Here is a 16,779-nt window from a genome sequence, read left to right as displayed (position 1 = left end):
CTTTTCCTCCCACTGGGGGTCAGGATGGGGCTGTGCTGTGCCTCCTGGCTATCCGAGTAGTTTCAGAAGAATGTGGGAGGGCGCCGGAGAACTGAGACCCTGAGCTTGGGTCCCTAGGTCCCAGCCCCAGCTGTGAGCTGCACAGCACCCTGGGTAAGCCTCATCCTGCTGGCACACATCTGCCATGCCATCCTGGCACTTGAGAAAGAGACAGGAAGCTTCCGTGTCCCAGGCTTGTCTGAGCCACATAATGAGACCTGCCTCTAAAAAAAGAGAAGATTATTCGATGCCTTGCATGTATGTAGCACAGCTAGTTGAGTGCCCGTTTCCAAGATGACGCAGAGAAACAGATACGCTTGCACGGGAAGCAAGTTTGGTTTTGTTCTCGTCAGCTGTGATTTTGTTCATCTGAAAGGTCAGGAAGTGTCACCTTCTGCTGGGGCCGGAAGCTTCAGGTGCTTTAGTGGCTTCAGAGTTCCCACAGAAGCTGGGTGATCATCCGGTTTGAAGGTCCATTCTGATGGCTATCCTGGCCAGCTGTGTCTCCTCTGGGGTGGCCACCTGGCTGGAGGCCTGGCATGTAGAGAAGAATGTAGGGGTGTGCCAAGAGCTGACCCCTCGCACTGTGGGGTGTGTAGGTGGCTTCCTCCCCCAGCCAAGTGACTCCTCCCACTTGAAGTTGCTTATAGTGAGTAGTATTTCATGTTAAGACAACCTCAGTGGCTAAAACTAGCAAGAGCTGCTAAGAAAATCATAGGCAGTATTTTGTTTTAGCTTAGTACTGAGGACTGGCTGGTGTGAGAAAGAATAGAATGCCCTTGGGTTCTACAGAAGAGAGTCTTCGTCTAAGTCATCGTGACATTACAGGGATAGCACCCTTGGTGCAGAGTCGTTGTGACACTGGGAGCCTGCTGTGCTGTCTGAAGGCCGAGGATCAGGAAGAGACTGGAGGGCCGCAGTGAGGATGGCAGTGCAGGTTCTCCTCATTGTCCCGGACTTTGGTCCATCCGTCTCTGCACATCTGTACATATGTCTGTGTCTTTCTCTCCATCCATCTCTGCACATCTGTACATATATTTGTGTCTTTCTCTCCATCCATCTCTGCACATCTGTACATATACCTGTGTCTTTCTCTCCATCCATCCATCCATCTCTGCACATCTGTACATATACCTGTGTCTTTCTCTCCATCCATCCATCCATCTCTGCATATCTGTACACATATCTGTGTCTTTCTCTCCATCCATCCATCCATCCATCCATCCATCCATCTCTGCACATCTGTACATATATCTGTGTCTTTCTCTCCATGCATGCATGCATCCATCCATCTCTGCACATCTGTACATATACCTGTGTCTTTCTCTCCATCCATCCATTCATCTCTGCACATCTGTACATATACCTGTGTCTTCTCAGAACATATACCTATTCCTTCTGACAGATGGGACACTGAGGCGCTAGGGCTACAGGATTAAGAGGTAGTAGAGCAAATTGTGGATCCAGGAAGAACCCAGGAGGCCAGGCAGGAGCATGCAGCCCAAGCCTGGAATGCAAGGTCGCAGTGTGTCACAGCCGGCTGCAATGTGACCGCTCAGCCTGAGGTAGGGCTCTGTGCAGCTGGCTGCTTGTGGCCAGAGCTGAACTAACTCACCAGGCCTATCTTTCCCTCCCAGATGTGGATGTCCTCCAGCGACTGGGCCTCAGCTGGACAAAGGCCGGGGGTGGCCGGAGCCCCGCACCTCCTGGTGTTATTCCTTTCCCATCTGGCTTCATCTTCACACAGCGGGCCAGGCTGCAGGCTCCTACGGCCACAGTCCTTCCCCCCACCCTGGGCCAGGAGCTGGCGCTGGTGTTAAGCCTCTGTTCACACCGTGTGAACCATGCCTTCCTCTTCGCCGTCCGCAGCAGGAAGCACAGGCTGCAGCTGGGTTTGCAGTTCCTCCCTGGCAGGACACTTGTCCACCTGGGGCCCCGGCAATCTGTGGCCTTTGACCTGGATGTGCATGATGGGCGTTGGCACCACCTGGCCCTGGAGCTGCGCGGCCGCACGGTCACACTGGTGACAGCCTGTGGGCAGTACAGGGTCCCTATCCCGCTGCCTTCGCATAGGAACTCCGTGCTTGACCCCCAGGGCTCCTTTCTCTTGGGGAAGATGAGCCCTCGTGCTGTCCAGTTCGAAGGTGCGCTCTGTCAGTTCAGCATTCATCCCGTGGCGCAGGTTGCTCATAATTATTGTGCCCACCTGAGAGAGCGGTGCCGCCAGATGGACACATACAATCCCCAGGTGGGAGCCCTCTTCCCCTGGAACTCTGGCCTAGCCTTTGCTTTGCATCCTGAACCAGCCTTGCTTGGTCTGGGAAACTTAAGCAGAGCTCCAGCAGCCCTGGGAACCAGGCCTATAGACAGGGGACTCACGGTGACTATGGCTCCTGCCGTGCCCACCAAGCCCCCTAGGATTGTCCCCCCAGATGTACCCCAACACAGCTCTGCTCAGACTCCACTGGCAGCTGCCAAACAGTCAACCAGAAAAGCACCTTCCCCCTCACCTTCAGAGTCATTAGCTAGCTCCACCAAGATTCTTCATCCAGCTGCTGCCCAGCTGCTAAAGATCACAGCCACTAGACCCACCAAACATCCCCCCACCAAACCCTCTGCTTCTTCCCTTTCAGTTACCCCTGTGAAAAGCCCCTATCCAACCACCAAAACAGCCGCCCCTTCATTCACAAAGCCCATTCTACCCACCCAGAAACCGGTGACCCACACCTCCCACCCACCACCTTCCAGAACCTCTGGTCCCACAGTCAGGCCTGTCCAGAAGACCTTTGTGACACCCCCACCTCTAGTGCCCAGCCCCCAGCCCCTGCGCCCCATTGTTGGCTTATTGAAGAAGTCTACTGTTCCCACGGTAGCAGAGTCTAAATCCAAGATGGCGAATTGGGTCAACGTCAGTACCCCTAAAACTCTGCAGCAGACTGCTGTGTCCCAATCTCCTGTTCCCTACCTGGGCTCTGCGAGAGCCTCTCAGACCCTGGCTACTGCCCTCCCTCCACTGGGCATTGGAAGTCCTAGAATGGCTCCTCCCACTCGTGGTTCCTCTTCAACTCCTGCTGGGAGCAAGAAATTCACAAGACTGGAAGCCTTCAAGAAAACCAGACCTAAGAGCAGCCCCCGGAAGCTTCTTGGCGCTGGGAAGACAGCAAGGAACACCCCAAGAGAACTGACAACCAAGCCCAGCCGACTGTCCACCCCAGCCCTGGTCCTTGCCCCAGCTCACCTCCAGGCCTACAGCCCTCAGCCAACCAGCAGCAGCTTGCCTTTCTTCCATATGCCAGGCCCCACACCTTTCCTGATGCTGATGGGGCCTCCGGGCTCCAAGGGAGACTGTGGCTTGCCGGTAAGAGTGAGTGGGGTCTGCATGCTGGGTGCATAAGTGGGTGGCCAAGGGACAGTTGGGTCCAAGAGGATGACCCCTCGTAAGGATGAGAGAGTTAGTCCCCAACTCTTTGGCCTTTCTGGCTCGGTGGCTACATGCCGTCAGGCAGAGTTGTGGACTGTTGGGGCAGACTTGTTAGGAGTCCCCAAGTTTTAGCTGGCTCAGGTCCCAGTGCAAGGGTCTGTGGCTTTAGGAACACCATAGTTGATGGGCCTAGGTCACCACAGTGAGCTGATGAGCTGCTCCCCATGTGGCCCTGCTGGCATGTGTGCCTGTCTGGGAGCTGTGGACAGAGATCATGGATGAGTAGCTTGGGATGTATTTTGCTTGGCACGTGAAGCATTCTTTTTATGCAATCCAGTAGTTACCGACATTGAAAAAGTAGGATGGCTCACAGGAAGGTCTGGTCCACTCAGTTCTCCTGGAGGACCGGAGGCGTGGTGACTCTCATGTGACCTCTTATCACCATGATGCCGTTTCTCCTTGGAACTTCTTAGCTGGCATTCCCAGTGGCTATGGGAATAGCCACCTACCCGGTTAGTACACATGCTTGAATGTCCACCCCTAATTGGGTAGTTGAAGATGAGGAAGGACTTTGTGGGTCAGGAAACAAGGAAGAGACAAAGAACAAGTTTTCCGTGTGCAGAGGCTTGCCTGGAACTGTGTCCAGGGTCAGCGACCTTCCCTGGCTGAAGGCCGTCATGGCAGGCAGGGAAGAGTGAGGTGGGGTTTCTAGAAGGCTCAGGGCCCTGCTCTGACCTTGGCAATGGCCACGGTGCAGTAGTTGCCCCTCCGCAAATCCAGGTCTCCCACTGGGCTCTGGGTTTGAGGGCCAAGCACCCTGCAATGTGGAGACAGTGGCAGATGTTGAGGCTTCCTGGGTCTCACAAACACATTTAATGAGTTTTAATAATCATTTGGAATAATATTTATGCAGCCCGTCTCCAAGGGGACAGAGTCTTCTCGTTATAGCTGTATTCCACAGCTTATGGAAATAGTGTGCATTACTCCACAGTTAGGTCAGCGCTCGGCTCAGACAACTCGGCTTCCTGAGATGTGCACTCCAGGCCCGCGGAGAACAGGATTGAGGAGGTGAACTGCCCTCCTGAGACAAGGGTCCTGACTCTGGTGTGCAGGACACCTCAGCTGAATGAAGGAGGCTTCCAACCCTCTACAGGCCAGGAGTAGGGACAGTCAGACAGGGCCATGTGTGGGTGTGTGGACTTTTGGACCTGTGGAATTTGTAAACTGTGTCCTGTTTCCCTGGGGCTGCGGTTCACATTCTGCCAATCTTATTCTTGAGTTTTCCATTGTCGGAGGAGGCCCTGGAGTTGACAAGCTCAGCAGATGGGTGCTCGGGGGTTCCTAGCTCAGCAGTCCTCTTGGGGCAGGTGAAGGGGTAGGAGGCTGCCCAGAGAAGGCCAGCACTTGTCGCAGTTACAGCACATAGGAAGCACAGTCAAGACCGTGCTCTGGGCTTTAGACTCTGAGACCAGAACATTCTGTCCCTTTGCTCCCCAGCTACGGGTCCACACAGAGGCTCTGGATCCAGGGCTGAAGTGGGGAGGCTTCAGAGATGTGTCAGGCCCTGCCCTTGGCCTCAGAGGAAGGGTTGCAGAAACATGTACTTTGGCATAAGATAATAGGCCAGGTTTCTGTGTGTCTTTTTAGTGCCCAGTGGATCCCTTTAGGCCCTGTGAGACAGGGTGTGTGACCAAGGGGACCAGCATGTTCCTGAAGGAGCTAGGGAGTCCTGCTTCTCTCCACTCTGACCCTGACCCCCACCAACTCCCCGGCTTCTCACTCTCTGGTTTGCCCACCATGTAGCAGGTGGCTCACATGGTCACGTCTCTTCCCTAGGTATGGAAATGGGGGTGGTGGTGGCATGGATACACATCCTACCCTTTCATTTCTCCTGATCCATAGGATCTGAGCACAGCAGAGGGAGGCCTTGCCTCTTGGGTCTAGGGATGCATGGATCTAGGTCCAAATCCTGCTTCTGCTCCATCCTTCCTCTGAGCTGGTTCCGTAGCATGGGGTAGTGGCTTCCACCTGTCTAGTAGAGGATTCCAGAGCTCTGTCATGGGAGGAAGTATGAGGGACTCTCTGCTTGAGTCCCTCAGACTTCAGGGAATGCTCTCAGTCCTGTCAAGGGTTGGAGTCCCCTCTAGGACAGGCATTGGAGTGTGGTGCCCAGAAGGGGCCATGATGGCATGTGTCTTGGTTCTCAGCTGAGGATATGAGGTTGCCTGTAGAAGCTGGTACAGAGTTGTCTAAGCTGAGGCCATGATCCACAGAACGGCATGGACCCACGTGCCTAGGAGGCTGCCGGTCTCAGCTAATCTAAAGCTTGTACGTCTGTGTCCCTGGGGAGAGTAGGCCAAGACATGACCCACAGCACTCAGTGAAAATTCCTGACATAAATGTGAACAGATTTGACCCTTGCAAAGACCGGATTGTTCTGATTGCTGGGCCAGGATTCTTGTGGTCAAACATAACTGTCCTGTCGAAAGAACGGCAAGATTGTGAAGAGTTAAGAAGCGTGGAACGGCAAGATTGTGAAGACTTAAGAAGCATGCTTGCATTCTGGAAAAGCTGCATGTTTTTATTCCTAGTCCAAATCGTGATAACACTTCTAAATGCTTTGTGCTGTGTGACCTCTGGCAGATCACTCAACCTCTCTGGGCCTTAGTTTCTATGGCTTGGGATACAGTAAGACTTAACATTCTAGGGTTGTATAATTTCAAAAGGAACTTTCTGAAAGTCTGGGAAACATAGGAGGAGTCAGCAGGGGGCTGCAGCTTTTGCTATTACCATCATACCCAGATGACCTCCAGGTAGAAGAGACAGGAAAGGAGTACCAACATTCAGCCAGAACCGAAGCCCTGAGCCAGGCCTTTGTAGGGAGTGAATGGAAGGGAGGCGGTCCCTTTCCCTGCTGGCAGCCCCTTTGCTGGGCTTTCAAGATGCCTGGGCCACCAAAATGAGAAGAGCGAAGAAGCCAGGAACGCAGGCTTTTCACCAATTGGCTCTTGGTGAACAGAGAGGATCTAGGGGCCCAAAGGGACTGTCCAAAGAGCACACTTGATCTCAGAAAATGTGGTTACTCTCCCATTTTGCAGCTGGACATGCTGAGACTGGAGGAATGGGAGGTGACTCTCTCAGGGCCATACAGCTGGGTTCCCATGGAGAAGTTACATCCCAGCACAGAGGATGGGTGCTCAGCCTTGCAGACAGGGACCAGGAGGACCTTGTTTAGGTCACTCAGTCCAGAACCCAGGCCTGTAGAATGTCTCCCAGCTTGCTCTTTGCCAGGGGGAGATCCCAGCAGGTCTGACTGTGCAGGGCCTCACTGCAGCTGACACAGGGGAGGGGGTTTTGTTCAAGGGCAGGATCCCCTTGGACTGGCTATGGGGGGGATAGGACACCAGAGGAAGCCCACAGGGCTATTTCATGTTTCCATAGTTCTGTGTGTATGCATGTGCCCTGGCCTAGGCCTTCTGCGTTCCCTGGACAGAGACAGTCCTGCGGCCCCGCCCCTCCCCCACTGGAGCCCTCTCAGAGGCCTCCTTGTTTGCAGTGTGGAGTGGAAAAATCCCACCCCAGCCCATGATTCATTGGGCTCCCCCGCTCAGGCTATGGGCCTGGAAAGAAGCAGCCACGTTTTCCACTGTGTAAAAGCAGGGATTCACTCAGATAGAACAGAGGGACCAGGGCACCCGCCATTACTCTAGCCAACCAAGTGAATACTGAGTACACCAGAGGCGTGTCTGCTGCTGGACTGGGTAGCCATGGCCCAGGCCTCAGACTGGTGGGCTGTAGGTAGTGGCCACGCCTCAGCTAGGGGCCTGGACTGCTGTGTCAAGAGCCAGGCCATTGTCTGACCTTTCTAACGTGAGCTAAAGACCCCAAGTACACTGGGACCAGATGTGCAAAGTGAAGTCAGATTCTGGCCCAGATGCCCCGGAGGGTGCCACTAGGCTTCCACACTTGTAGCCCCATCAGAGTCCATGGAGTCCAGCCTTGACTTTCTGGCAAGTGGAAATGGTCTCATTACTCTCTCGCCTGATAAGTCCACACCAGTCTCCTACAGCTCAGGAGAGACGGGTACCTGGAAGGCTGGCATGTTCGCTTTCACAGGGTTAGTTAGAGAAACTGTCCAGCACTGTCAGTGAAGGAGTTGCCCAGGGCGGGAAACAAGCCCGCTGGCCCTGTCAAACCTCTGCTTCTGCTACCTGTGTGACCTCAGACAAGTCTCTTTGCCTCTCTGAGCCGTCACTTGAGGGTGTTTTTTTCTTTGCATTGAAAGGGCTCCGAATACCTCCAGCATTGTTTTTCCCTCCAGCTGAGGGTCACCTGCCTGGGAGAACTGAGCCAAAAAGGAGAGCCTACTTGAAAAAAAAATGCTACTCTCCCCAAAACAGTAGCCAGGGGTGTGTGTAGTTAAACGGCCGGATGGGGAAGTCCCAGGGCTTGCCTAGCAGAAATAACAACTCATACTATTTGAGCATCGACTCATGCCAGGCACAAGGGTTAGCACGTTTTATAGATTATCTGTGGCGATGGGCTATTATTATCCTCATTGGACAGCCATGGAAACCCAGGCTTGGAAAGGGAGCGCAGCAGCTGGCTCAGCGCCAACTCTCTGAATAGCAGGGTGCTCAGCCTGTGCGAGCCCCTGTTCCGTGCTGTGCTCTGGCTCTGGAGACGAGGGAGATGACCTGGCCACAGTCCCAAATCCGTGCGGACTGGGTGAATGGGAAGGTGCTGTCGGCTTGCCTGAGGCCATGCTGTGTCCTCCTCCCTCTCCCAGGGCTGCCCAGTGACCGTGGCCTAACTGCTGGTATCTAACTGTCTGGATCTGGACTATGGTTCTCAGGGACAACAGGCCAGCGTGCCAAGCTAGCGGAGCCTAGCCGGGCTGCCCAGTGTGAGAGCATGATCTGTTGCCAGCCAGAACGAACTCAGTTTTCAACACCGATTCTAACTCTGGGCAGGGAACCTGGAATCTCGCGGATGGTTATTTGAAACAAATGAATTCCCAGGCCTCATACTCCTCGAAAGCCTGGCTTCCTTTGAGGCTTTGGGCTCAGTCTTTTGCATGCATGCTTGCTAATACCATTTTCTTCTTTGTGGTGGAAGCGATGGTCATGGTACTCCATGCATTTTCAGGGGAGCAGCTGAAGCCTGGGCAGGAGCAAGGATCACACAAAGTCCCGGCCTGCAATGCTAAAATCAGAATGCAAAGTCCAGCCTCTGACTTAGTCCCCTCCTGCTTTCCTGCAAAAGGAGCCAAGATAGGGCCATGCAGGTCCTCTTGGGTCACTTCAGGGCCTGGCCTTTCTCTTGTGGGAAGTGAGAAGCCGTGCCCGGGGATTAGACCGGAGACAGAGATACCTATGGGACTTTGTTGCAGGTTCCAGGGATTTGTGGTACTGCTGGCCCCCATGGAACAGATGGGTGTTTCCGCGGCTCTGTAGTATAGAAGGCAGTAGACACATACTGCCTCTTGTCCTTAAGGAATCTCACAACGACTGTGGCCGTTATACAGGCCGGGCTATCAGAGTGGTGAGTGGGCCACACCCAGCTGTGAGTGGCAGCAAGGCCGTTTGTCTCAAAGGCTCTGCTGTGCACACTCTCCCTCCGAGGATGCTTGGTGTGACCTTGGCTGAGTCTCTTCTCTGCTCCGGCTCTGCAGAGAACTTGGCTGGGCTCTGAGTTTGCCTGCTGTTTTGTGTTATCAGACATTTGCCTGAGCCCTGGGGGAAGGCTGACTCATCTTCTGTGTTAGTGCCTTTTGTGGAGAGAGTCGGGCTTCCAAACAGATATTTCCCCAAGAAGAGGAAAAGGGTCAAGGAAGGCTTCCTGGAGGAGATGGCGTCCTAACAAGTTACCTGAGTGTTAAACAACATTGGTTTCACAAACCAGGAGAGAACGCGTACTGTTTCTAGAAGGCCTGAAAATGCTGACGCGCAGGAGCTCCCCAGGCAGAGGACTCCTCACAGCCGCGCACAGGACTGTTGAATGGCTCGCTGCCTGACCTCAGCATTGCCTCACACTCTCTTGTTCCTCCTCAGGGTCCTCCTGGGCTGCCGGGGTTACCTGGATCTCCAGGCGCACGAGGTCCTCGGGTAAGTGGTGGTGTCTGCTGGTTGTTCTTTGGGGTTCTAGATGACCCTTTAGTTTGCATCCCACTGCCCATGAAATCCTGTCCTGTTGTGATCCACAGTATTTGTCTTTTGGGGTGGACATGGTGTCTGTCTGACAGCGATGACATCTGGTACCCTTCCCTATTCCACCCCTTGTGACCTAGGGCAAGGCAGGGACTCCTGACGTACATCTGCATGAGCAGATATCTGACCCGGGAACCCCAGTGTGGGAGGAAGAGACCCTGGGGTGTGCCCCAACTCTGCCTGGCCATTCTATGAGGGTCTGATAGAACAATTCTGCAACCCTGGAGACGTGCTGAGCCCCAGGCTTGGACGAATGGTGCTCACATCTGTGCCCAGGCTGCTGGAGCCTTTTTCACACTAAGGGTCAGGCGAGCAGCAGAGGAGGAAACTGCCTGCTGCATAGTTTTAGCTCGAAGCCTCGCAGTTGGCTTTTGTTATGCAATTACTTGGACCCTATTTCTTTCCAGACCTGACTGTGTTCACCTGAGCCCAGAACTCTGGAACCTTCCACCTGATATGCCTTTACTGGGTGCATGTCCAGAGATGGGAACTATATAGGTGTCAGGACCATGCTCTTTGGCCTCGTATTCCAGGGTCAAGCAATCTGACCCCTGCTCCCAAGCTTTACCCGATCACCAGCCAGCTTTGCTCAGTGTCGTCCTCAGGCGGGTCTCTGTGGCTCAGAGGAGATCCTACCCCCTTTTCTGATGCCTCTCCCTGTCTGGAGCTCCTCAGCACTTTGCCAGGCACACTCATGTTCCCAGAGCTCTATTGGCTAACCCACGTGGAAGTGATGTTGCCAGTCTTCCCAGTCACCCCGGGAAATTTAGGTGCTAGCAGTCTCTTTATTGTACAGCGTAGAAAACTGAGATTCCCAAAGGTGACTTTGTTCCTTTAGATAAAGTGAGAGAAAACGCCAGAGCCAGGGTTGAGCCAGGCAGTTCCGTTCTGTAGCTCACCCACCTTCCTGCACGTTCACTGTACTGACTCTCCTACCAGCGTGGCCTGGGTCCCCACCTGGCCACAGCAGGAGATGGGCCACGCATGGAATGGAACTGCCTGGCTCAACCCTGGCTCTGGCGTTTCCTCTTACTTTATCTAAAGGAATGAAGTCACCTTTGGGAATCTCAGTTTTCTCCGCTGTATGATAAAGAGACTGCTAGCAACACCTGACGTGGTGCCTTGTGGGGGTGTTGGGGAGTGTTTGGGAAAGCTCCCCCCGCCGCCCCCGGAAGTCGTGTTGCCCTTAGGCAAGGCTAGTCCATCCCTGTTACTGACCCCAGTCTCCTTACTTGTGGGATCAGGGGCCTGCATCTCGGAGCTTCCTTCCAGCTCATAACTCTGGATAAGCTTCAGACTCTCTGCTGCCCCTTCGGACTCTCTCCCTTCACCCTGTGTGTCTTCACTGGAAGCTCCATAGATTTGAAAATTCCACAGCTAGCAGATTGTCGGGTTAATCAACACTGGTGCCTCTGCAAACACAGCAGTTCTGGGCCCTGGTAGGGTCCTACCTGAGATCACCCAGAGTTGTGTGGCCACAACTCTGTTGTGTACCCTCTCTGAGCCTGCAGAGGCATCTACGAGCCCCCAGTCACCGTTCCAAGAAACTCTGATTGTGGAATTAGTCTGCTTGGCTCTTTATCAACTATGTGCCTACAAGGCGGTAGCTGGGAGGATGCAGCCATGAGGGGGGGGGGTGGGAGTGTATATGTGTGTGTGTGGGGGTGTGACACAGCTAAGACAAAGGGAAAAGCAGCTGTTTTTGATCCTGTGAGCCACACTTGGCCCTTGGGAGGTCACGTCGGGCATCAAGAATCCCTCCTCACTGCTCCCCCATTGAGCCTGAACTCTGTTTACACCCCCAGAATCTTAGCAGGGTGAACATATGAGCTTCTTCAGACTCTTTAGAGACTCATAGTTTGGGGTTATTCTTATGATAGATAGGGGGACAGAGGCTAGGGGCAGGGTGAAGGCTGAGTGAGATTCAGAGCCTGGGCCAAGTCCTGGCTGACTGTCCAGAGGGGGACAGGCAGGCCACACATAGTACTATAAATTTCCCCAGGCTGAGAGCTCTCTGGACATCTTTCCTTCCTGCAGGACTCAGAGAACGGAAGGGTCCCATTTAGATGCTGGTAAAGGAGGAGGTGCTTTGGCCTGAAAGTGACAGGCTACGGCTGGGGGATAGGGCAGAGAAGAAGGGGAGGAAGCTGCATTAGACACAGTTGACAGATGAACAGAGGGATCTGTTCCAGGCCTTGAGAACATGGTGTGCAGAGGCCAGTGGAGCCCTCTAGATGGCTCTTCCTACCCAGTCTACTCTTGACTATTGTTTCTGGGCAAAGCCCCAGGGTTTGACCCACCTCCGCTGGTTGATGTTGCTGGGCTGGAAGCCTGTGGATGGGTTCTGCCAGAGAAAGTGGATGTGCGAGAGGCCAGATGTCAGAAAGCCTGGAAGATGCCCCGAATAGTACAGTGCATGAAAAACAGTCTGAAGTCAGCAGCTGAGGGCTCCTCTTTTGTGTGCTCACCCCTCTGTGGTGTGATCTTGACTAAGTCTCTTGAACTGTCTGGGTGCAACTTCTAGCCATGTCTGGAGGACCTTACCCTGGAGTCTGCAAAGGAGGGCACCTTTGACCCTGAGGGACCATGCCCATCCTTCACAGAGGCTCATCTCAAAGGCTTTACTAAAGTTTACTGGGAGAGGTCACTTCAGTTAGAGTAGCCCTAGAGGTTCTCTGGAGGAGCCAGCCTGAGTCAAGCCTTGAAGATGGGTCTAGTTTCTGCTGAGGGTAGAGGGACAGGACATTCTAGATGGATGATGGGACAGCTGGGCCAAGGCTGAAGAAAAGTGTAGTGAGGTGTGGTGTTTGAGGGTCCGGAAGCAAAAGGTATACCCTGAGCTCAGGCAGGTCGGGTCAAAGCTCGCTCCGTCTGCAGCCACCCGAGCACCTTCTGAGTGCTGGCCTCCTTGTCGTCACAGCAGAAGTACTTCTGGCACCTGCCTATGTGCATGGGATGACGGGGTAAGGCATGGAGCGGACTCATGCGAGCTCAGAATCCCAGGGCTCCCCCCTCGGAGGAAGCTGAGCCGAGAGTGCGGTTGGGCTGAGCCCGGGGAGGGAGCTCACACAGCAGGCAGCTGGATGTATAGGCAGTGTTCTCAGGAATGCACTGTTTATCTCTTTTCTCTTTTTCTTTTCTTCCAGGGTCCTCCTGGGCCATATGGGAACCCAGGCCCACCTGGCCCTCCTGGAGCCAAAGTGAGTATTAATTATCAGTGAGATCTGGAGGAGGTGTGACCGTGGGGTGGCAATGGGCCTCACTTGGGGTGTCTCCTAGGAGCTCCTGGTGGAGCACTCTCAGAGTCTTTGTGGAGGATTCCTTTCCGGACTGTAGATACCTAGTTTCTCCCTGCACCCTGCTCTGTATGGGGGCTGGCTCTGCAGTACAAAGCAGTGCTTTAGCTTGTGGTTGGAGAGGTGGCAGCTTGGACCTGGAGCCCTTGAGGTGGGGGCAGGTAGAAGGGCAGCCTGGGCTCTCTTCGCAGGGAGAGCCCTGACCTTGAGTGTCTGATAAGGACAGAAGATTTACCTTGGGGAGGCGTGGCAGCTTTGAATGGGGAGAGGCACGGGGAGATCCAAGTTTGGAAGGTGGCTGGTTGAGGTGGGTAGGATGGGGTGGGGACCAGGCTGCGCCAGGGAGAGGGGAAGCCTGTGGTAGAAGAGGTTGGGGAGAGAAGACAGAGACTGGAAGGAGATCGGACACAGGCCTGAGTGACAGCCAGGATGACATCACGTCTGTGGCCCTGCAGCCCAGCCGGGGATGGTCACAGGAGAGCGCTCTGAGCTGGAGATAGAGAGAGCATAGGGTCAGCGTAGGCCGCCACCTCCCGCAAGGCCCTCTTGGAAGGGTTGCTTCTCATGAGACCGTCACAGCTGGGCTTTGATGGTGACAGACCCCAGCCACGGAGCTCCTACATCGGGAGAAGTCAGGTTGTATGGAGCGTGAGGTTAGTGAACTACCTACCAGTATGGGCAGGCCCAGAGGAGCAGAGGGTCTCCAGGGTCCCCAGATTCCTTTCTTCCTCTTCTTACCAGCTGCAGGGTAACCAGGTGAGCAACAACCCTAAGCTGTCTGGCCAGGGTCCAGGGTCACTCTTTGCTAAGCTGGGTGCAAAGGTGAATGGCTTGAGGGAAGTTTTAACTGTCCGGCCTGGGTCATGCTGAGGAAGCAACGACTGACCTGTAGCACAGCTCTCGAGACTCACAGAGGGCCCCGGCCAGCTGCATTTGGGGATTCTTGGGCACACATATACACGGGACCAATGACCCATGTCTGAGTCCTTGCAAGAAGCCCCCAAGGTCTATGACTTTTCACCCAGGTCAGGCTGGACTGTGATTCCGTCTCTGAAGGCAGGCAATGGGACCCTCAGGGATCCTGCCCCCAGCACCCCCAGGCTCTAGCGAGGCCAGCTGTGGGGATAGTTGCCATGGTGTTATATTGCACCTCTCCCTGTGGGTATTGTGTGTGTGCCTCCCCCACTTGTTTCATTTGGTCCCATACTGACTAAAAAGATAAGTGTGACGACGACTCTACCCATTCATGGAGAAACTGGGGCATGGGCAGATGTAAGCCCAGTGCAGGAACTTGTCTGATGGGCGAGGGGAAAAGGCTTCTTCCTTGAAGAGTTTGTTTGGCAGAGGCTGAGAGTCCATCAGGATGTTTCAATGGTTGGGATTGCCCTTGGCTTGCTTGCTCACAACTGAGCTCTTGTTTGCAGGAGGATGCTCTGTCAGCTGCTCCCTCTGTCCCTTGCTGGCCCTGGTCATCCTCTGAGCACTGCAGGCAGCCTACTCCATCCAGCCTATGAATTTGCCATGTTGCAAAAGGGTCACTAGTGACCTTCCCCAAATGAACGGTTTGGCACAAAGGTTGGTCACTAGCAGACAAATCCTCCCGCTACACGGAGCTGGGCCTTGTGGATGGGGCTGGCTTGGTTAGCTGAGCCTTGAAGTCATTCTGTGACAATCTAATAATGGAAGATGTTGAATTAATGAAAGTTATTTATGACTGGTCCCAGGCCATGCAGAATGTTCTGCACTGGGTGTAACCAAGGGTGTGAGTTCTAGAGAAATGAAATGAAAGCTGCCCCTCCTGCTGGGACTTCTTTTAGACTCTAAGGCAAGGCCAAGTGTCCTTAACCTGGATGCTCGACTCTGAGCACAGTGTCAGTGAATCAGGGCTGACCAGCTGGGCCATTTGGTGGAGCAGGTGGAGCTCCTTCTCTCTGGGTGGCTGAGACTCAAGGAGAAGAAGGTCGTGTGTTTGCGTTGGGGGAAGGAAGGGCGTGTGGAGAGGCTCCTCATTGCTCATCAGGGCTCTTTGGGGCCCAGGAGGTAACCTGATGGGATCACAGGGCTAGCCTTGCTTAAGCCTTAGCTTAGCTTAGCTTGCTCTCCTATTTTAGCTTGAAGTTAGCTACCTCTGGGACTGCCCATCTGGCCTCCTGAGCCCCTACCATGTATTGTTTTCAGCTGTAGGGGCAGAGTCACCAGCCTCCAGGATGGGAGGCAGAGTCAGAAGAGGAATGGGAACGGGAGAGAAGAAATCTAGGGGATTTTATCCTTCAGGAGAGACAAGAGCAAAAGTGCTGAGGTGACAGGGCTGGGTCCTGTATTCAGTGGAAGGCCACATGCAGGATTCTTGTGTTTGCCTGCAAGGTCTGCCTGGGCCCCACAGCTAGTCCAGGCAGACCAGGTTCTACACAACTCTACCTCCTCCAGAGCCCTGTCAGAAAGTAGCTCCTTAGCTTCCTCCCAGATAAGACCAGGGGACCTGAGTGCACTGAGGAGCTAGATCAGGGTGGGGGACAGCGTTGGTGAACCGAGTGCCTCAGGGTGGGGTCGCTGGGTCCACTCATTCACTCGTCAGCTAGTGGCTGTACGCCAGCTAGTGGCTTTGGAAACCGAATCGTCCACGTTCCCTTCTCCCTGCTTCCACTGTAGTGGGCAGACTGAACTTGCTAAGCCTTAGGTTCCTCACCTGGAGAGTAGAGTAATGGGGGCAACTTCCAGCCACCCCAGGTGGTTGTGAGGAGTGTCTAAGTCACCTGTGTTGGGCAGGGATACCCTTCAAAGGATGATGGAATCAACTTATGCCAGCCCCCAGCGTGCAAGGGCCCAGACTGGCATGGTCTTGCTTGTGAGCTCAGTAAATGCTAGGGAACGAGAACAGCACTGACTGGGCTTCCTCGGATACCCATGGAAGGGGATTGATCTGTCCCGGGGTGAGGCTTCCCTGTGGATAGTAAGGTGAAGGCATGGGCAGAGGCTGGGACGTTTGGACGTTTTCTAAGCAGCAATGAAAAGGCAGAGAATGGCTTCAGGAGGAGTGTGGTTTGTGACCTGCATGGCTTCCCAGTAAGCAAGGCTTGGCCTGATGTCCATAGGGAAGTGTGATGCTGGCCAGGGCAGTGCTGCTGCAGTCAGAGGGTCAGGTGTGATGCGCACCACCTGTAGGGAGGAGACAGCTGGGAGATCTGCAGTGGGTGAACTCCATTTACAAAGGGTATCCCTGCCCATCCCCAGCCTGCCACTGGTCTCTGGTCTGGCCTGCTGAATTAGCCAGGGTGAGTATGGACCCTGGGGCTCTGCAGGAGCACAGGAATTTAGAAATGGCCCAAAGTGGACTGGAGACAACCTGAAACAGCTCTCAGTCCTCCAGCCTAGTCTACGCTCTTTCCCATGAAAACTGAAGTAGGGCACGTTCACTGAGGCGAACATGGGAAAGTTCTGGAAGAACGGGAAGAGAAGCCAGCAGCGGCAGCGGCTCCTGCCCAGCAATGAGCACCGTGTGTTTGCAGCAGTGGTATACAAGGCTCCTTGGGGAGCTTCCCTCACTTTGTAGGCAGATGTTATCACTCCCATTTTCCCGAGGAGGAACCCGAGGTCACATTCTAGTGGGTGGCAAGACCATACTCCCAGATTCTGACACCAGGATCAGACACAGAGCCAGAGGGGATCCTCTTGGACCATCTGATTCTCCCTGCATGTGCCATGTGTGGGATGTGGTTTTCTCTCACAGAGGCGGCAGCTTGGACCTCGTCACCTAGCATCCCATCACAAGCATTTCCTGTAACTCTGACAGGTGCCCCATTGGCTTTCTTACCAC

General features: G+C 54.2%; 1 protein-coding gene across 5 annotated transcripts in view; it reads left to right on the top strand.

Moving 5' to 3' along the window:
* The window catches only part of Col27a1 (collagen type XXVII alpha 1 chain), a 112,033-nt gene that overhangs the window by 6,009 nt on the left and 89,245 nt on the right, over positions 1-16,779 (top strand). For all 5 annotated transcript variants that reach the window (XR_015737591.1, XM_087904961.1, XM_087904960.1 and 2 more), the window contains exons 3-5: positions 1,677-3,397; positions 9,514-9,567; positions 12,816-12,869. Coding sequence is in view for 4 of the 5 variants with exons in the window: in XM_087904961.1 (XP_087761087.1) it covers positions 1,677-3,397; positions 9,514-9,567; positions 12,816-12,869 (1,829 nt within the window). In the remaining variant the exon portion in view is untranslated. The remainder of the gene's footprint in view (positions 1-1,676; positions 3,398-9,513; positions 9,568-12,815; positions 12,870-16,779) is intronic.

This window comes from Myodes glareolus, chromosome 3, assembly GCF_982192425.1.
Source record: "Myodes glareolus chromosome 3, mMyoGla1.1, whole genome shotgun sequence".
In the NCBI taxonomy this organism is placed as follows: Eukaryota; Metazoa; Chordata; class Mammalia; order Rodentia; family Cricetidae; genus Myodes; species Myodes glareolus.
Note: the sequence above shows the minus strand (reverse complement) of the source record. Positions and strands in the feature narration are given on the sequence as shown.